Source organism: Aptenodytes patagonicus, chromosome W, assembly GCF_965638725.1.
Source record: "Aptenodytes patagonicus chromosome W, bAptPat1.pri.cur, whole genome shotgun sequence".
Taxonomy (NCBI): Eukaryota; Metazoa; Chordata; class Aves; order Sphenisciformes; family Spheniscidae; genus Aptenodytes; species Aptenodytes patagonicus.
In genome coordinates, this window is record NC_134981.1 from 30,078,778 (window position 1) to 30,100,337 (window position 21,560).

General features: G+C 42.0%; 1 protein-coding gene across 3 annotated transcripts in view; it reads left to right on the forward strand.

The window, feature by feature from the left end:
• Window positions 1-6,082: 6,082 nt before the first annotated feature.
• LOC143172057 (ceramide transfer protein-like) overlaps window positions 6,083-21,560 on the forward strand; it is a 91,757-nt gene continuing 76,279 nt past the window's right edge. For all 3 annotated transcript variants that reach the window (XM_076361289.1, XM_076361290.1, XM_076361291.1), the window contains exons 1-3: window positions 6,083-6,182; window positions 6,333-6,482; window positions 12,090-12,224. In XM_076361289.1, the coding sequence (XP_076217404.1) occupies window positions 6,162-6,182; window positions 6,333-6,482; window positions 12,090-12,224 (306 nt within the window). In that variant the 5' untranslated portion in view covers window positions 6,083-6,161. The remainder of the gene's footprint in view (window positions 6,183-6,332; window positions 6,483-12,089; window positions 12,225-21,560) is intronic.

Here is a 21,560-nt window from a genome sequence, read left to right on the forward strand (position 1 = left end):
GCACAGTGTTATGTTCTTCCTTTACTAAACTATTCATAAGGGAATGCGGTATTACTACTAAACCTGTAGGTGTAACTGCCCATCCGTCTTCTCGCCTTTCTGCTTGTAAAGTTTCGATTAATCTTTTATCTTGTTTATCGTAAATAGGGTTTTCTTGAAGGGAGATTCTTTTTCCTGGCACTATTGCTAATACATTTTCTTCTATGCCTTTTTCTGCAGCCCGCTTTGCGGCCAAATCAGCCAGCTTATTTCCTCGGTCCTGAGCGGTTTGTCCCGACTGATGAGCTTTACAATGCATAACAGCTACAGCAGCCGGAGCCTTTATGCTCTCCAGTAGGCTCAAGATCTCTTCTTTATGCTTTATCTCCGTACCTTGTGAGGATAACAATCCTCTTTCCTTCCAAATTGCTCCATGTGCATGTACTACTCCAAAAGCATATTTAGAATCTGTCCAAATATTCACACACTTATTTGCACTTAACTGTAGAGCTCGGGTGAGAGCTATCAGTTCGGCCTTCTGAGCTGACGTCTTGGTGGGCAGCGCTTGTGCTTCCACCACCATTTCGACGGTGGTGATTGCATATCCTGATACCCGCTTTCCTTCTTTCATAAAGCTGCTGCCGTCCGTGTATAGCTCCCAATCTGGATTCTGCAAGGGAACATCCTTTAAATCGGGTCTGCTTGAATAGACTTCCTCAATGGTCTGCAGACAGTCATGTTCCGGTTTGCCGCCTTCTTGTCGAGTTGAGAGAAACATGGCAGGATTAATCACAGTAGTAGTCTTTAAGGTCACATCATCTAGTTCTATTAGTACTACTTAATATTTTAGCATTCTACTAGGAGACAACCAATGTCCACCCTTCTGGTCCAATACTGTGGTCACCATGTGTGGAACATAAACAGTTATCTTTTGTCCCATAGTAAGTTTTCGAGCCTCCTGTATTAATAACACTGTTACAGCTACTGCTCTTAGGCAACTCGGCCATCCTTGGCTCACCGGATCAAGTTGTTTAGAAAAGTAGGCCACAGCCCTTTTATATTCCCCCAACCGCTGGGTTAAAACTCCAAGGGCTATTGCTTGTCTTTCATGAGTAAATAATTCAAATGGCTTTTCTAAATTAGGCAGTCCCAAAGCTGGGGCCTTCATCAGAGCTCTTTTGAGTTGAATGTATGCATTTCGATCTTCATTTGACCATTGCAGGGAACCTTTTGATGACTTCAATAATTCATACAAGGGTTTTACCATCAGTCCATAGTTAGCAATCCATAAACGACACCATCCCACCATTCCTAAAAAGGTTCTCAACTCATGAACATTTCGAGGTTCTGGAAGCTGACAAATAGCTTCTTTCCTTTCATTACTTAATTGTCTCTGTCCCCTCAGAATTTCAAAGCCCAAATATATTACAGTTTCCTGTGCAATTTGGGCCTTTCCTTTTGACACTCGGTAACCACTAAGTCCGAGGAAATTTAATAAACTGACTGTCAATTCCAAGCATTCCTCTCGGGAGTTCCCAGCTATTAGTATATCGTCGACATACTGTAGCATTACTCCATTTCTGTTTTCTTGTCTCCATAATTCTAATTCTTTTGCTAGTTGATTTCCAAAGATCGTTGGACTATTTTTGAATCCTTGCGGTAATACAGTCCAAGTGTACTGGGTTTTCCTTCCAGTCTCAGGATTCTCCCATTCAAAGGCAAACAATTCCTGGCTTCCGGAATCAAGTGGGACACAGAAAAAGGCATCTTTTAAATCTAAAACTGTAAACCACCCCTGTTCCTCGGTGAGTGCGGTTAATAGTGTATATGGATTTGCCACTACTGGATATATATCTTGGACAATTTGGTTTACTGCTCTCAAATCCTGGACTAATCTGTAAGATTTTCCATCGGCCTTCTTAACAGGTAAAATCGGAGTATTATACTTAGATTCACATTCTCTTAATAACCCATATTTCAAAAACTTTTGTATAATAGGTACCAAACCAAGTTTAGCTTCTAATTTTAAGGGATACTGTTTCAATCTTACCGGTGTTGATCCTGGTATAAGGTCTATTCTTACGGGTTCAGCCCTCTTTGATTTTCCAGGTATTTCTCCTGCCCAGACAATAGGGATCACTGCATCTTCAACTTCAGTCGGGATTTTCCTTTTCATTTGCTCAATTTCCTGCAATAATAATATTGAAGCTTGGACAAATTTAGATTCAGGTATTGACACTTCTACTTCTCCATTCTTAAACTTTATTTCAGCTTCTAGTTTTTCTAGTAGATCTCGGCCTATTAAAGGTTTTGGTGCACCTGGTAGATACAAAAACTGATGCGTTACCCATTGTTTTCCAATTTTAAATTTTAGAGGTTTAAAGAAGGGCCGCATCTCCGGCTTTCCTGTCGCACCAATAATTCTTACAGTATCATATCCTAACTCATGTTTCTTTGTATTCAAAACCGAATAAGTAGCTCCTGTATCGATTAAACATTCTATTTCAGTTTCATCTTCCCCCAGCTTAATTTTAACCAGAGGCTCTGCTGGGGAAGATTCCTCCGGTTTCCTTCAGTCTTCCATTTCTATGTTTAATATAGAGGTTTCAGACTTTCCATTTTTTTGTAACAACGGACATTCTTGTTTCCAATGTCCCTCCTTCCTACAATAAGCACATTGAGTTTTTCCTAATGGGGGTCTAGAGTATCCCCTACTGCGACCTTCCCGATGTCGACCCCCCCCAAATCCGTCTCTTCTTTGGCCTCCTTGTGAACCACGAACTCCTTCCAATGCTGCGATTAGCCTAGCATTCCCTTTTTCTTTTTGCTGGTCTCTGTTTCTATATATTAACCAAGCCCGATCTAAAAGCTTTCCCAAATCTCTAGCATCTGCCCCTTGTAGTTTCTGTAATTTCCTGCGAATGTCGTCTGCAGATTGTCCAATAAATAAAGTTGCCAATTGACTCTTTCCCTCTTCTGATTCAGGATCTAGTGTTGTATATTTTCGGGCTGCTTCTTTTAACTTATTTAAGAAGTCTGTGGGTGACTCCTTCTTGTCTTGTTTAATTTCATATAATTTTGACCAGTTTATTGCTTTAGGTATAGCATTCCTTATCCCAAATAGGACCCATTTTTGATATTGAGTCAGTAATAATTTTTCTCCATTATCATTTGGATCCCATGCAGGATCAGCTGAAGGGAAATGATGCTCCATTTGTCCCTGCAGTGTTCCCGCAGCTATTTGAGCTTCTACCTGAGTTCTAGCTGTTTTACGAATCATTTCCCTTTCTGTACTATCAAACAATACTTGCATGATAACTTCAATATCTTTCCAATCTGGATCCTGAGTTTTTATCATCATTTCAAAGGCACTGGCCACTCGATCGGAATCATCTCTATAATTGCCGGCAGCTATTTTCCAGTTGTTTAAATCTGTGATCGAAAAAGGCACTTTTACTACAACCGGACCCTCATTCCCTACTGCTTGCCTTAACGGAGCTTGCAACACGGTTCCCTGTCGGTTACGAGTTCTCCTTGCCACCGGCGTGGCCCTTGTAGCGCCTCTCTCAGACTCATCGTCCGATTCGCCCTCCACCCTGAAGGGCTCAAATCCATGATTTTGGGATCTCTGCCTCAATCCCGGAGCCACTAACATCTCTAAATCCTCTTCCTGCTCTTTCTGAGTCAACTTCAAACATCTCTGTCCAATACTACATGCCGAACAACACCTTTTTAACACTTTCCCTTTTTCTCTCTCTCGTTCATCCTTTTCCAATGCCAATACCAAAGGATCAGTTGGGGCCAAATTAATTCCACACTTCTTTTGCCACTCAGGATGCTGCCTCAATGTAAAGAACATATCAGCATACAATATCTCATCCCATTTTCCTTCTCTCCTCAGAAACAGCATTAGTTGTAACAGGGTATTATAATTCAAAGTACCATTCCTTGGCCACTTTTCTCCATCTTCTAGTTTATATAGTGGCCACCATTGATTACAATACTTAATTAGATCATCCCTTCTTGTGACCCCACCAGGGGATCCTGCAATTTGTTTCCAATGTATTAAAATACAACCCAAAGGTGATTTCTTTAAAATTCCCTCACCCGTGGATGGTCCGGCACCCATTTTATACACAGGGAATCACACACACAGACAAGTCTTTCATACAACAACACAAATAACCAATCACTATAACAAACAGATGAACTATAACAAACAGACAATACTTGCAATAATAGACAAGTTCTTACAATATTTGTTACCGCGGTTGCTAGCAGGAATTCTAATCCCTTTTAAATCAAACGGGGACTTTAACCCCTTCCAAACCAAACGGGGACATTTAACCCCTACCAAACGGGGACATTTAACCCCTACCAAATGGGGACTAGCCCCTACCCGGGTCCTAAACCCAACCCTGCGGAGCTTTCGCTGCGTCTGACGGGCAGGTAACCAAATTTCCGAAAGAATGCCTTATTACTCACAAAGCAGTAGTCTTCGCTCAGGGGCTCTTCGGTCCGGGGATCGGGAGAAGTCCTCTCCGAGAATCCCTCGGTGCCGGCTGAGGTTCCGCGATCCCAGGATCCGTCGAGGCTCAAGAGCTGTGTCCCACCTGGGTCGCCAAAATCTGTTACCGTAAGTCGGCAGATGAAAAACTCTCTAAGACTCAATTTGGAGTTTTAGAAAGCAGGCATTCTTTATTGCGGCGCCGGACGCACAGGGGATCACTCCACCTAATGTGCGCGCCGAGCTGCTTAACTATAGGAGTTAAGTACAGTCAAAATATACATATTCATTAGTTTTCCGAGGCATGATTAACATATTAATGTTAGTTCATTAACATATGTAAAAGCCTTTACACATGCGCTCTTATGTCCATTGGTGGTCTTTCAGGGTCCTCTGGTGGTCGTCGATAGTCTTCCTCACCATGACCGCTAGTTGAACTCAGTTCTTGCGCATGCACAGTTCGTTCTTTGGCTCGGTTTGCACACTTTTACCTTCACAAACTAGCTGTCTTCAGCATCACTTTCTTATCTACAAAGTTTCAAGGTCTTCTGTCCTACTGAATGTTTAGCTTATCTATCCAGAGAGTATACCCCTACTGCACAGAGTAAACCCCTACTGAATGTTTGGCTTATCTATTCAGAGAATATGTCAAGCTTGGCTACATTATGTCCAGTGAAGAGAACCAGATGTCTCTTCAATATTCCTTTGTACTCGGTATCACCACTACCTCACGGCTGAGGCAGACTGCTGACCGCCACTTTCCACTCTGCTCATAACACGCCTCTGGGCTGAGCCGGTGAAGCAGATCGAAAGCGGGCAGCGCAGAAGCGCCCCAGCAGCCGGGAAGGAACGGACTGCTGAGCCCAGCCACACAGCGCGGCTACTTGGCATGCCGCACCTAACCCGCAATCGCCACCGCCCGCAGGGCGAAAGCCTCAACGGCCTCTTCACCCTGCAGCCCCAGGGAACAGCGCAGATGCCTACCAGCCTCGTGCTGACGGCAGACCCGTTACCTGCGGCGGAGGCGGGGCGATCCGCCCCGCCCCCCCCTCATGTCTCACCCAGGAGCCGGCAGCACCTCCCACCCCTTCCTGCGGCCTCCGTGGCCACCGTTTTTGTTAAGAGAAAGGTTTGCTGCTCACCCCCTAAGTCCTACCGGCTCGGAGTACGGAAGGCGATACTACTTCTCTTACGCTAGAAAGCGAGCAGGGCCGGAAAAACACTTCATCTTACTAAAGAAAGAGCCCTTCCCCCCCCCCCCAAAAAAAAAAAAAAAAGAAAACACTGCCCTAAGTAGCGCCGCTGCCCTCGCCCGGCGGCAGAGGGAACGGAGTTCCACACTTCATCGGGCTATGGAGGCGAAACCCACCGCTAGCGCCACAGAAACGACGAAATCAAGATGGCGGCTACCCGCCGACAGGAGGGAGACAGTCGCTGCAGCGGACTACATCTCCGAGAGCCAACTGTGGCCAGGCTTACCGCTGCACGGAAGAAGACTACAATTCCCGGCAGGCGCCGCGCGACCCGGCTAGTGGAGTTGGGAGGGAAGGCGAGGGGCGGAGCTGACAAATAGTGTCACAGAGCACTCGCCTCGCATAAGATGGTGGTTGTGGTGGCCGCGCTCTAAGTGGAGTGCGCGGCAGGCAGACTCGTCCTTCCTCTCCTCGTCACCTCTATGTTGTGGCTCTTGCCGCGGGTAGGGGCCGTGGAGCTACAGTAAGGGGGAAGCCCGAGCTTGTGTGCCTCGGCGCTAGCCGGTCGCTGGCAGGGGCGGGCGGCGCTGGTGGCACTGCGGGTGCGGAGCAGTACTGCTCAGGTACAGCCCGCTGCTTCCGTCCCTTCACAGGAGGAGGCTAAGGCTGCTGTGGGCGGGGGTCGCTCGGCTCTTCCCTGCTCGGCTATGTCGGACAATCAGAGTTGGAATTCCTCCGGCTCCGAAGAGGACCCCGAGACCGAGCTCGGGCTGCCTGTTGAGCTCTGTGGGGTGCTCAGCAAGGTAAGCTGCCTTTCCTCCTCCCCGCAGCCTGTGCCTGGCAGCCTCTCGTTTCCCCTCTTCGCGCCGCACTACGGCCCCCCCCCCTCCCGCAGCTGGCTGAGGGCTGTCAGTCCCTTCCGCCTGTCTCCTCCCTACCCCACCGTTCCGGACAATGAGGCCGAGGCTCCCGGCGCCGGTGGAGGGGCCTGGTGGGGGCGCGGGAGGCGCCGGCACTGCCAAGGCAGCCGCCACCTGATGGCGGGGAGCCTGCTAGGCAGCCGTTTCGGCGCCCGGCGCGAACCGCCCACGCCCCCTCCCTCAGGTGGGGGCACCAGCCCTGCCGGGCTGGGGGGGGATGGGGGGGCTCGCGTGCTTACCCCCGCATCTGCGCAGCGCCCGTCCTCCCCACCCCTGAAAGGCGGCGTGAGGAAGCACTTGGGGAAGAGCCGCGGGTGCGGCTTCAGCCCCGGCTGGGCGGCTGGGGGAGGCGTCGGCGCCCGGCCCGGGAGTCCCTGCTCCCGTACCGAGCCCGCTGGCTGCCTGGTGTGAGCTTCTGGAGAGTGAGGCCCGTGAGGGGGCGGCCGGGTGCGCACGGGGAGGGTGTCTCCCCTACTCCTCAGGCTCCTGGCCAAAGCTGGCGACGGGCCCGGGTGCGGGCTGGGGCCGCGGCATCCCGCTCCCCTGCTCGGGAGCTCCTGAAGGCAGGCGCAGCCCGTGGTCACTTCCCAGGAGCAGGCCCCAGCACAACCTTTAGTCCAAGTATCAAAACAGGGCAATAAAATACCCTTGCAGCAAGAGATACGGGAGGTGGGGAGGAGTGGAAGGAAAATGGCACTAAAGCTTGTTTTCTTCTTTTAAAAATAAACATCACTTTTTGCTCTTTTATCACTGAAAATAAGATGACTTGCAAGTATACGTTGGATGATACTGGGAAACTTTAGGAGTGCTTTAAAGTTGAATATTGAATTACTAAGTATGAAAGCAGATTTTTTTTTTAACAAAGTACATTCAGAATAATGTTGAAATATCTTTAGAATTAAAGCACTATGTTTTGAATTTCTTTTATTTCCTACACAATAAGGCCAGGCACAGGCCAGTGTAGAAGGCACAGGTCATGGAATACTGAGATCATAAACAGGCCCTGGATGCTGAGAAAACAGCCATAACGGGGCCAGTACTCTGCTTTTTGTGAGGGACTCTGAACTCCTTCCAGTCTTGAAAATGTTTTGAAGCCCAGAGATGGGAGGAAAGGTTAGGAGAAAAGGGCCTTGTCTCTCATCTGTAAGATCTTATCATCTAATAGTGGATGGGGGAGGGAGAGGATGAGATGTATGTGAGATATTACAGCAGTTAAAATGTGAGGTTTTGATTTAGTTGTGTAGTTTTATTGTTGTTTTTTTTCCCCATTGCAAAGTTTTCCTTTGATTAGATGCTTCCCATCATTAGAAACTTTAATGTTTGTGGGATGTAATTGATTTTTATGTTGGCAAATTAAATACTTTATTTAAGTCCCAGTGCTGTGTTTTACTGGTGTAGCAGATGAAGCCATGGCTTCTTCTGACATTCTGTAGCTTAGGTATGTGCAAACGTTTCTGGATGATTGTGCTGAGCGTAGCTGACGCTGCCTTTCCTGCGAGAACACGGGATGTAATCTGAATAGTCAAGTATGGTGAAACCTGTTGCAGTGAATATGCTTGAGTGTCCTGGTTTCGGCTGGGATAGAGTTAATTTTCTTCCTAGTAGCTGGTACAGTGCTGTGTTTTGGATTTAGGATGAGAACAAAGTTGATAAGGCACCGATGTTTTAGTTGTTGTTAGGTAATGCTTACACTAGCCAAGGACAGAGGAGATTCTAAGCCAAAACTAAGCAGCGTGTGAAATAAGCATTTGACTTGGGAATACACCTCTTGAAGAGCGTGGTGGGATCTGTTAGTTTGACTGTTTGGCCCCAGCACTGCCAGGCTAAAGCTGTGTCTGTACTGCTGAATTGGATGTGCCTGGGGCTGCTTTGCAGCTGGCAGTGGAACAGCCCATGTCCATGCTGTTAAACTCTTACCCTCCAAAGCAGGGTGGCCACATCCAAACTGCCTGCTGGGAGCAGTCCCCGATCTGTGCCAGCTCATCGGCTGGGCCTGGGAGTTGTTTGGGAGACAGCTAGTTACCCTTAATCAAAACCTGTGCCAGGGACCATGGCACCAGGCTCCCAGGGTGGGTGGTTGAGGTCTGCTTCCTTCTCAAAGTGTTCCCTGGCACTGTTTTAACTTGTTACTGCAGACAGAGCTCTGACTCCTCTGCTGTCAAGTGCAAGTGCTGCTTTTTTTCTGGATTCTTTCTCTCTTGCATTATCAGATTCTCATCAACCGTTAGATTTAGAATCATAGAATCATAGAATCATTGAGGTTGGAAAAGACCTCTAAGATCATCGAGTCCAACCGTCAACCCAACACCACCATGCCCACTAAACCATGTCCCTAAGCGCCTCATCTACACGTCTTTTAAAAACCTCCAGGGATGGGGACTCCACCACTTCCCTGGGCAACCTGTTCCAATGTTTCACCACTCTTTCAGTAAAGAAATTTTTCCTCACGTCCAATCTAAACCTCCCCTGGCACAACTTGAGGCCATTTCCTCTCGTCCTATCGCTAGTTACTTGGGAGAAGAGACCGACACCCACCGCGCTACAACCTCCTTTCAGGTAGTTGTAGAGAGCGATGAGGTCTCCCCTCAGCCTCCTTTTCTCCAGGCTGAACAGTCCCAGTTCCCTCAGCCGCTCCTCATAAGACTTGTTCTCCAAGACTTTTCAGCTTCCCATGCTCTACCGACTGAGAAGCCTGGAGGTGCACAAGAAGCTGGGAGGGGGCACAGCCAAACTGGCCAAAGGGACATTCCATACCATGTGACGTCATGCTCAGTACATAAACTGGGGAAAGCTGGCCGGGGGGGGCCGCTGCTCAGGGACTGGCTGGGCATCGGTCAGCGGGTGGTGAGCAATTGCACTGTGCATCACTTGCTTTGTATGTTGTTGTTGTTATTATCATATTATTATTATCATTTTATTTCAGTTATTAAACTGTTTTTATCTCAACCCACGAGTTTTTCTCACTTGTGCTCTTCCAATTCTCTCCCCCATCCTACGGGGGGGAAGGGAGTGAGCGAGCGAGTGGCTGTGTGGTGCTCAGTTGCTGACTGAGGTTAAACCACGACATTGAGGGATAAGTTTACCTTTTGCTAGTTGATGCCTCAGCAATACTTGAGACTAATTAAAATGAAATGGTAGCATACCAAACTTTCTACTAAAGAAATATTTATTTTTAATAACTTATTGTGTATAATTACATTTTAAATCAATAAAAGTAGGCTGCAGTTCTCCATGTGCTTAGTAGTGTTTCAGTTGTTCTGCCCTTTGGTAAAGAGAGAAGCTTTGAAGGAAACAGTAATTTGGTAAGAGAATCTTATTAGGAGTATGTCCTGCTGGTCTCTTTAAAAATGTTTCAGAACTCCAGGTTTTTTTTCCATTTTTTTTTCCATTTTCCATTGTATTTTCTGCTTACCATTTTAAGGTGGATACAAAGAAAGAACTTCGATGTGGAAGTATCTTTTTTGAAGCACAAGAATCTAGATGCTTGAACCAGTGGTCTTTTCTTTGCCAAAACCTTGTTTCTACCCCGTATACTTTAAGGAGTCTTTTAATTCATGGCACACTTTGATTGCAGCAGCAAATGCAAGATTGACTGCTCACTTAACTGTGTCAAAGAAAGGTGCTTTCCTCCCTGTCCCTTGCTCTTTTGCCCAAGATAACTTTGGACTCTGCCTTTTGCATCTGGGAGGAGTTAGGAATATGAGAGATGGGAAAAGGAGGAAGGCGAGATAATATACTTCCATGACAGCTTGTGCTACTGGTTCATGTACTAAGCACAGCCGAGGCTTTCTTTAAGAAATACTAAACTTAGCAATTCGATGTATTAAGAGATCATAAAGGGCTTTATCTTTGAGAGCAAATCTAGGTCTTACCTATGCTTGAAAATTGTTAGGAATTTCTCAGATATAGAATTTGTTTTCCATAGACCTCCTCTTGTTATTAATAGAGTTAACATGCTGTTATGGGACATGTATTAACTAATATGTGTAGTATAATGTAGAAACAAGCCTGTTAGTCTACTTTCTTCCCCCTATTTATATAAAAATGGTGAATAATGGTTGGAATTAAATGCTAAAAAGAGACATTTCAAACTTATTTCTTGGAGCTTTTTGTCAAAGAACAGTTGTCATGATCAAAGAAGTGCTTGCATGATAAAATTTTCAGTGCTTTTGTTTCCATTTTTATCTAATTTATAACTTTTGCACTGTGACTGAAGACCAAGCACCAGTGTGTAGCCAGTTATAGAACAGTCCTGATCAGTGTCCTGATGAGCAACGAGGCTGGTGAGGGGTCTGGAGAACAAGTCTTATGAGGAGTGGCTGAGGGAACTGGAGTTGTTTAGCCTGGAGAAAAGGAGGCTGAGGGGAGACCTCATCGCTCTCTACAAATACCTGAAAGGAGGTTGTAGCGAGGTGGGTGTCGGTCTCTTCTCCCAAGTAACTAGCGATAGGACAAGAGGAAATGGCCTCAAGTTGCGCTAGGGGAGGTTTAGATTGGATATTAGGAAGAATTTCTTTACTGAAAGAGTGGTTAAACATTGGAACAGGCTGCCCAGGGAAGTAGTTGAGTCCCCATCCCTGGAAGTATTTAAAAGACGTGTAGATGAGGCACTTAGGGACATGGTTTAGTGGGCATGGTGGTGTTGGGTTGATGGTTGGACTCGATCTTAGAGGTCTTTTCCAACCTCTATGATTCTACAAAGTGCAGCTCAGTAATGTTGAGAAGATGTTGCAAATAATAAGATTAATAATCAGAACTTTTAGTCACTTCTAACTAGATCTTTGTAGGATGAATCCAGGACTTGTTCCTGGAATATCACTTTCATTCCATGTGTGGATGTGGAGTCCCTAGAAAAATCTGAATAACAAAAGGATGGTTGGATATCTGCTGATAAGCAAGTATCATCTTAATGAGAAAGTGGTTAGGAATTAAAACCTAAAGCAATATCTATGGGCAATATTAAATTGATAAAGAACTGATTGCTCTAGGCGCTATAGTAGTTATATACTGTACTGGTGGGATAATGGCATGTTTTTATTTATATGAAGAGAACTAGATACTTTAGTAAACTCATTTTTGTAGAAGTAAACTTTTATATAAAAAATTATTTCATGTTCCGCTTAAGCTTGGCTTTTGGTCTAACTCCAGATTTTAAATCAAATGACTAAACTCACCTTAGTGATTAATGTTTTACCACCCCCACCCCCATTTGTCATCAGTATGTTTATTACCTTTATTTTAACTGGCCTTGGCAATGCAGTTGCAGTTAAGACATCTGTTATCTTATTGTTCATTTGAAACAACTGGGTTTTAGTACCTTCAGGAGTTTGTAAAATGATTTTAGGAGCTCTGGGCAGAAGAGGAATAAAAGTTCTCAATTGGGAAGAACTTTTATAGAAGTTGCTTTTTTTTTTTTTTCCTCCTGGTGCTTGAAAGCCTGAGAAATATCAGCCAAACTGTTGTTGTTTTTAATTTTTTTTTTCTTCACAGTGGACCAACTACATTCATGGGTGGCAGGATCGATGGGTAGTTCTGAAAAGCAACACGCTCAGTTATTACAAGTCTGAAGATGAAACGGAGTATGGCTGCAGAGGCTCTATCTGTCTGAGCAAAGCTGTGATTACGGTAAGTGCTATTTCAGTACTGCCATCTTTTCATGTTTTGGGGTGTTACATATTTGTAGACTAATTTCTGGTGAAAGCAAATATGGGTATGGTTAATATTAAACAACCTAACAGAATTTAAGTTAGTGATATTAGTGCAACACTGGAGCAGGGCAAGGAGTTACTAATAAGAAAACAAGCTGTTCTCATTTGAGACTGCAGTAAGCAGCTTTTAATCTCTGTTATCTTAGAGGTTTCTGTGGATAGGGATACAGTTTGCTTCTGGAGGAGGCAGAGTTTTCCCAGGGGTCAGCCTAAGACCCTGGACCAACTTCCCAAAGGAGGCAGTATCTATCACAGTCCTTACGCTTTGCACTAGAAAGAGAGAGTAGTATTTCTTTGGCTGTACTTCCTGAACATGACTCTGTACAACATTTCCAGAAGAAAATGTTCTACTATGTGTTTCTTCCTCTAAACAAGTGTGGTGCTGTTTTTGCCTAATGCTAAAAGATCCACTATTATGCTGGTAAGAATAAAGAGCCTACATATAAGTGAAATCTCATAAAGATGAATTGGCCTTAGAAGATAAAGAAAAAAAATCTTTTTGTAGCTTTCAGAATTATGATATGTATTAATTATGACTAATGCTTGCCAAAAAGCATGCTGTAGCTTTTCTGTGTTACTATTAAATAGTCAGTCCAGTTATTTGACTTAGGGGACCAAAAAAAGCTGGACTTCTGTGTAGCACATAACTTCCTAGAGCAGTAGTGTTAAATCTTACAATTTATGTTCTTATTCCACCAAATGTTTTGCTTTCAAACTGAATTGAGGATGACAAATAAGAAGTTTCCTTTTCTTACTAATATTCAGCTTACAACTATAACTTTTTTAAAACACATTTTGGTTTGGAGAAGACAGACTGGATTGATTTCCAAAATACATACAGTTGATGTAAAAAGATTGTGAAGAAAAAGCAGATTTTTACATTTAGATGTTTGACAGGTATTGCAGTCGTTTTAAATTTAAAACAAATTACCTCATTTTTTTAAAGCTTTTTAAAAGCTTAAAGAAGTTTTAAAACTTGCTCAAGATTTGACTTATTCAGGAATATATGGTGCGCAGCAACAGCATCTAGAAGTGCTCATTTAAGTGTACTTCTGGTGGTCTGTAGAGGTACCAGCCTCTGATCAGGACTTCCAAAAAGGTGTCTCATTCACTAGTAAGAGGCTTAATGTGCCAACCAGGCAGAGACAGGAAGGTGGTGGCAAGGAGGTAGGCCAAGGGATGTCTGGAAGTGTGCTGTAGAGCACATCTCAGCAGCTTGAATTCCAGTTGTGGTGGCGGAGAGATGATAGTGATGCTGATACTGCTTCTGGAATGTTTTGGTATATTGCACTTTGTGAAGGGAAGTTGATGAGCTTTTTATCTTTTGACTAGGAAGTGCGTAACACTGAAACTTCTTGCAGATAGAAGAGAGGGGAAAAAAGCTATCTGGCACTTGTTACATCTGGTAATTTGGAGTTAAATTGCTTCCCCCCCCAGTTCTTGAGCTCCTTGAGTACATTGAGAAAGAATAAAAAGTGGGAATAGTTCTAAATTAATCTGATATTTTAGTTGTTCCACTTTCATTCAGGATCATGCGTTGAGTGGTATTTGACAGTTTAATTGCTTGACTGTAGTTTGAAATGGTATCTCTGAAACCTGGTAAACTCCTGTTAATTATTTCTAGCTGCAGTTAGTCATTGCTGTGTAAGTATTAGAGGTTCAGGAATACTACTGGATCATTTCATGTGTCTCTAGGATATAGAAATTTACTTCTGAAACTGCCATGTGATGATTTTATCTTTTATTTTTCAGAAGTTATTCTTCTAGGCCAGAGTTTTAGAATGAATGTTTCTGGTTTGATAGTTGTTTGGTAGCAAATTGAGTAGTTTTTTTAAAAACCTATATTTTCAATAGTAGAAAATGAATTATGCTCAGAGATAATTGTTTAAAATATTCTTCCTGAGGTACATAGTCTTTATTTTCATGTCCTTGTAATGTCTTACTATAAGCTTACTAGCATGTATTTAAATGCATAGGCAAACACCAATAGTTGATAAAATAAATGTTGATGATAATGGAAAGCTACTTTTGCTATAAATGGAACTTATTCGTTACTGTATGTCTTGTGATTACTTTGGTAGAGAAGGGAAGTTGGGTTTCTTACTGACTTAACGTTCAGTAGCACTGATCTGATGTAGTTGGGATCTTCATCTTGAATATTTTTTGACAGTCTTTCACTATACTGTAAGTTTAGTTTTCCTTGATCTTGCTAATCCAGAGCCAGGCATAGTAACTACCTATCTCCTAACCTGGTGTATTGCAGGAAGTTTTCCTTAAGTACAAAGCAGGGCATGAGTGGTATGAGATGGTGTTGACAGCTGTAATGTCCCCTTGTAGGAAAGGGGGATTGGATTCTCATGAAGCTTTCTTTTTAGGTGCTCAGATTAGGTATGCATGTTTGTCTTCAGTGGGGGACGTAATGATTTTCTGTGTGTAATTAATGCTACTAGTAGTATAGGACTGTCGTGGTTTAACCCGGCAGGCAGCTAAACACCACACAGCCGTTTGCTCACTCCCCCCAGTGGGATGGGGGAGACAATCAGAAAAAAGGTTAAATTCGTGGGTTGAGATAAAGACAACTTAATAGGACAGAAAAGGAAGGGAAAAATAATAATAATGATAAAAGAATATACAAAATAAGTGATGTACAATGCAATCGCTCATCACCTGCTGACCAATGCCCAGCCAGTTCCCAAGCAGCATCCCGCCCCCCTCTGGCCAACTCCCCCCATTTTTTTTTTGTTCAGCATGATGTCATATGGTATGGAATATCCCTTTGGCCAGTTTGGGTCAGCTGTCCTGGCTGTGCCCCCTCCCAGCCTCTCACTGGCAGAGCATGGGAAGCTGAAAAGTCCTTGACTAGTGTAAGCACTACCTAGCAACAACTAAAACATCGGTGTGTTATCAACATTGTTCTCGCCCTAAATCCAAAACACAGCACTGTACCAGCTACTAGGAAGGAAATTAACTCTATCCCTGCCGGAACCAGGACAAATGTCCACATTTCATTGATGTATAAGCATAAATTTGGAAAGCTGCACTCACCAAGTAATCTTACTGTACTTCCAGCAACGAAGATAAGCCTAATGATAAGTCATAGTATGAATTAAGAGGCATGAATGCTGCATTCAGAAAGCCACAGTCCTTTCTGATCTTGTTTTATCATTCCTATCTCATTGGGCAGAGATTGATAGATAATTCTACAGGGATATTTTATAAAATGACACTTGTCTCTCCCCTCTTTAATGAGCTAATTTAACAAGTCTTCCTCTCATTAAAGTAGTTTCTTTAGGTATTTTAAGTGTAGAATTATAATGTCATATCTCCAAAACAGGTAGGTTCCTGTGACAATAGTCTTTAATTGAACAGAAAACATGGGGTCTGGTTGGGCTACTTGCTATAATAACCACTGGAACTGAGAAAAGCTGATTTCTCTGGAATAGAGGACTAAATGATGAATATTTATTGTATACTCACTGGATTACATCAAGTAATGAACTGTCAAGAACTAGCCATGTGAATTAAGTTATGAAGGAGGACAATGAAAGTCAATACATGATGCTAACTGAGTTGCTTTTAGCCAGATAATGAAAAACACCTTGAAGGTGTTTAACCAGTTTATAACAGAGTGGAGGCTTGAACTCAAGTTAAAAGTTCTGCTATGTGGTCAAGGGATGAAAATAAATTATGGGTATTATAAAAAGTTGATATATGTACAGATTTAAGCTTTGTTCTATTACTCTAGCTTGGACATCCTAAATTACTGCTGCAGTTGATTGTCAGAGACAGATAATGTTTATTAAAGATATCCTTCATTACCCTAAAACTCTGTAGTTCTTTCATTCCTAAAGTTAAGCTTTCAATGGGGACTTCTATGTACGTGGTTAGGAGTAGATGTTGATGGCAGTCCTGTAGTGGTAGATCCATGGGATTCAGCTTTGGAGTTAGAAGGTCTAGGGTCTGTCATTAAAAGAACACACAGAAATGCTTTGTAGAGTTTGAAGTCCAACTTCCAGGGAAACTCGCCTTTCAGCTTGTACTGTCTTTGCCTTGATTACTGTCTATTCTGATAGTGCCATTGCTGCTTTTGTACAGAGGGACTTGTACTATCTCATGCAGTGACAGTGTGATATATCAAGAAGTAACATGGTATGCATAGAATAACTTAACCTCGATAGGTCCTTTCCAGCTTATCTGCTGTGCTCCCCCACTCCAGGCAGTCTCACAGAAAGGCCAGCACTAATTTAATCCTGGTGGTAATTTATATTAATAGATTTTTTTTCAAACCTGTTTACAAATTCTTAACAATGAAGTGTTTATCTCATGAGTTCTAGGGTTTTTTCCAGAAAGGACTTGGCTGGTCAGGACAGCTCTTCTGCATGGATCTTGAAAAACGCTTAGAGAAATGTCATGCTTGATAACTTTTAAGAATGCTTAAACTCAGCCATGTGTGCACTTTGTATTTTTTGTCACTAGAGGTGACTACCTATACAGGAAGAGTTCAAAAAGCTTATGTTCCAACTTAAATTTGAGCTTTTATTCAGATAGGATTCATACCTGCCATGTTGTTTTAATCCAGTGGTTGGTCTTCATTTTAATTTCTGTATTACTGATGTAGAAAAACTTTTTCATTTCTAATTTGGTAGCTTAAACAAGATGCAATAACTGCGATGCAATGATTTTCCTTGGTTTTGGTTATACTGAGATGATGCATACTCATGTAAAAATCTTAATGGAAATATGCTATTAGTTATTAGTCTTTTTCAGAACATTTTGTTGTTGTGTTGTAAAGAGATGTTTAGACAGTTTTGTGGAAATGCCTGGACTAGGACTGAGTAGTGAATGCAGTTTGCATAATGGAGATATTTTTAGTAAACTAGTTTGTTTCCAGAAACAGTGATTGGAAAGAACTGTTGCTTAATGAAGGCAGTAATGATGTTTTATATTAATATACAAGTTGTAAGCTATTCCCCTTCAGAATGGACTTCTGAAAGGGTAGGTTTCTTGAGTATCTGTTGCTTGTGGATATCTGGAGCTTGGAACAGACAAGAAGATAGAAAACTGAAGTCTGCCTGAGACAGATAGTGAATTGTCTTACCTTATTTTTCTAAATAACAATAAATTGCTATTGTGAAGAACTTGATAAATATTCACGTTATAAATTAGGGCTGGAATAAACATGTTTTAGCTCTGGTTTACCAAAAGAACAAGAACGCTATACATGAAAGAGCTAAACTGGCAGTTTCCAATTTCAACATTCTCATTTTCTTACACATAGTCTGAAGAAAGAGCGAGACAGTTCTTTCCAGTAATCAGCTGCTAATAATAAAAAACTTTCCCTGCTTTTTTAAAGATACTGTTAGTTGAACAACCTTCCTTCCTCTGTCTAACAGTATTTCTGGTTTATTTATAGTATGACGCTGGCCACCATTAATAATTGGGCACTTGTGAGAGGAAGTACAGATTGACATCTTTAAAAATAGATTGGCAAGTTAACATGCTTCATACATTTGTCAATTTAAACAGATACAGAAGCTTCCTGCGAGAGCTTTTTTTCCACAGAAACTTTAAACTCTACAAATATTTAAGTTTTAAAATAGATGTGTATTTATTTTTAATTGAAGGGAATGTCAGTGCTAAACAAATTCTTAGTAGTATTGTTTAAAGCACTTTTAGCATGAAGAATCATGTCTTGCAAAATAGATGTTCAAAAATTCACCATGACATTAATAGTACATTGGTGTCTTACTGTTACATTTCATATTTTATACAATTTAAAAGAATTTCAGAAGCAGTTGGAGTGGTAGCGTATAGAAGTGGACCCGCTTGGAGGACTAATGTGGGTAAACTTTGGATTAGCTTTTTCTAGCTACTGCTCTGAACTTTGATTTTGCTAACAGACCTGCTTATGATAAAAGAATGTTGTCATTGCGATTTTTATCTACTGATAGGTTTGATTCTGTCAGCTGCTAGTTAAGTTGAATGGGAACCGATAGCTTTTAGTTGGTGAAAGCTTTTATTAAAAAACCAAGCTATAAATCTATGCCCTGGGCAGAAATACCATAGCAGTAAATTTGTAATAATTGCTAATTGCATGGGGAAATATTGTTTCCGGCTGTCTGAGGTTGGAAAACAATCTGTTTTAGTATGAAGTGATAAGCAGTTAATTAAATAATTCATTTTCTGTAACTTGATAAAGTGCTTCCTCAGCCTTAATTGCTACTAAAAAGATGACCTGAGTAAACTAAGACACAGAATACAAGCCCTAACTAGATAGGGGTTTATTTAGGACACAAGGCAATTAGTACTTTTAGGCTTTGGTGTGTGCCTTAAATAATCAAATAGTTACATTCAGATTGGTGGAAAATCTTGGCTAAATGGGAGAGAAATCTGAATGGAGATTCTAGACAGCGCATCCAAAAAACCCTACAGAGGCAAGTGTGGTCAGGAATGCTTACTCATATGTGAAAGGCCCGAGGTGATTGGCATTTTCCTCTCCAGAATACAAAGAGCAACAGAAGAGTGAGGGGGAGAGAGTTGATGCCTAGGAGATAATGAGATGGGGCTGGTGTTGGTGAGGCAGGCAGAAGTTGCTTAGAACACGGGATTTTCCTGGACAATTATTTTTGGCATTCATATCCTTTGTACAAATTTATATATGAATCTTAGTCTTTGAGTTATCTGAACCAGCAATGGATGGGTTGATGTTCAAAGTGAAAATGTCAGAATGTTGTCCTGCATTTATCAAAGTGCTGTAGAGTGCTAATATCCTTGGCAAGCAAAAAGCAATTATTTGGCTGGGTGGAGAAAGGGAAGATTTCTTCCTTAGTATGTATTGAGGAAAATAAGTCAGAAGTGGAAAAATACGCATTCAGATTAGCTTAAGTTGAGACTGTTAATCATTATGGAATTCTTTGTCATAATATGAACAAGATGTGGGGAAAAAAAATCAGTAATGTGTATTAAATAACCAAATATTTTAGGATTACTTAATATTGCTGAAGAATTCAGCTTTAGTACATGAATATAATTATATGTTACCACACACTTGAAATTAGGGCTGTAATCCAACAGTACTTCTGTCAACTTTTTATTATCAGTTAGAATATCATTCTCCCACTTGACTTTTTTTAATTAAAATAACTAAGTTTTAACAATGTTCATGATTTGACATCTGCTTCAGGATCATAATTCCTGCCCATGGGTTATATCTGAGTATTTTCATGCTGTGGAACATTTCTCACAGATGCTATATCAAGACTTAAATAATTCCAGTGTTTGCATTTGGTGTTAGTTATGGTTATATACCTCAGCAAATTTTTCTGTGATATTTGCAATCCTTATTCTTGCTCAATCTGAATTTCTATGAATCTTCCTAAGATTGATTTATTGTTAGTGGATATGGTTTGTTCATATGTCACCCCCCTCCAGGGTTGTAGCGTTGCTCAACAGTCCTACTAGGCAACCTGCTGTTGATTATCTGATCTGTCTTGTGATAGTCATTAATGACGTTTTTAACATCTCTACTGAGGATTTGTGCAATACCAGACCTCACTTTCTGATATGTGTTCCTGGAATGCTAAGTAAAAGGGTCAGAATACTTTTTTTCATATCTACTAATATGCAGCAGCACCAGGCTATCTCCTGTTTTGCTGCCTCGTAAAGTTGCTAACTCATCAGCCTTTCACTTCTGTTCATACACACAGTGGTTCTTCACAGATGACTTCTTTAGTGTTGTTTCTGCTTCTCAGAGTTCATCTTTTTGCCTCCTCCTTTAGACATAAACTTCAGTTGCTGCTTTTGCCATGTTCCTCATGAATTCTAGTCAGTGTGGTTTAGACCAAATCTGGCAGGCTTCAGCCACTTAGTCTGTTTGGCATGTCTTTCCACTCAGTTGAAGTCTGCCATTCCCCAGTTAAGAGAATTCTGTTCCCCGGTTGAACAGAATTTGCTACCCCATGTCTCCAGACACTTAACCCAGATTGCATTGTGACTAGTGTCTAATATATTCTTAAAACTTTAAGTTGCAGGAGAAAAGTTGTTTCACAACTAAATATGTGTGCATATATAGATATATATGTACACAGATAGAATTATATATCTCAAGGAATTAGAGATAGTTGTGATGAGAGAGTTTAGACTGACAGCAGGTCAATTATAAACTTTAGAATGAAAGTTTTTAGGCTGACATTTGTTAGCAACATACCTTGTGCTTATAATTAGCTCTTACATGTTGTTAATTATCACAATACAGTAGTTCTTATGCACTAACCATTATCATTACGTATTCAAAGCAGTCAGTCTTTAACACTTACATCCTAAATTAGCTGCAAGTATGCAGTACCATGGAGCCAATGACATATAGCTAGCTTGATATCTTTGTTCTTGATGGTCCTAGTTGCTGAGGTCAAGGTGACCTGACTGGAGAGCTCCTTAATGGGGGGGGGGGGGGGGGAATGACAGGACAGGGACAGAATTGAAGTAGGCATCTTCTGCCAACCCTGCCCCAATTTGGGATCTTTTATAAACATCTTTTATAAAATGATTGAGTTTCTAGGTGATTTTTAATCCTTGGCTCCTGCTCCTGGACTACATGCTGCGTGATGCTTGGGGGGGGTGGAGGGGTGGTGTTACTTTCCCAGGCTGCAGCAGGTGCATTGCCCTGTTGCTCAGCTGTTTTGTGTTTTGGGGGGTTTGTTGTGTGTTGGGTTTTTTTTCCTGCCCCTTGTGTAGCTGCTGCTGCTTAGAGCAAAAGCAGTCTTCCCGGCTCTGGATTTGGAGGTTGCACTCTTTCACTGACCAGTAATTGACCATTAATGAATTGTTTATGGTTCTGGGGCCTCTGCTTTTAGCTTGTGTCCATATTTTCAAGGCCTTTGTTATCTCATGCTTAAATTGTATGTCATAACAAGGGACACCTGGTACCAAGCTCTAGTTCACTGAGCCAGTTTTCATAACAAGTTGATAATGAGCCTTACAGATCAGGACTGGGGCCTTGCATAGTTAGCATAAGGCTTGTGGTCTGTTGTTAGTAATGGTAGTACTGCATTTATAGAAATGCTTTATACAGTTGTATTAAGTTGCTTATGTTTGGATTCAAAGCAAGCTAATCTTAAAGTCTGATTAGTGTGCTTCTGCTTTCATGGGTGCAGTGGGCCTCTACTTCAGCCAAGGTTTGAAAAGACAAGATAACAATTATTGTTTAAAAGAAAAAGCAGTGTTTGTTACATTTTGAAAGGCAAATATCCTAACA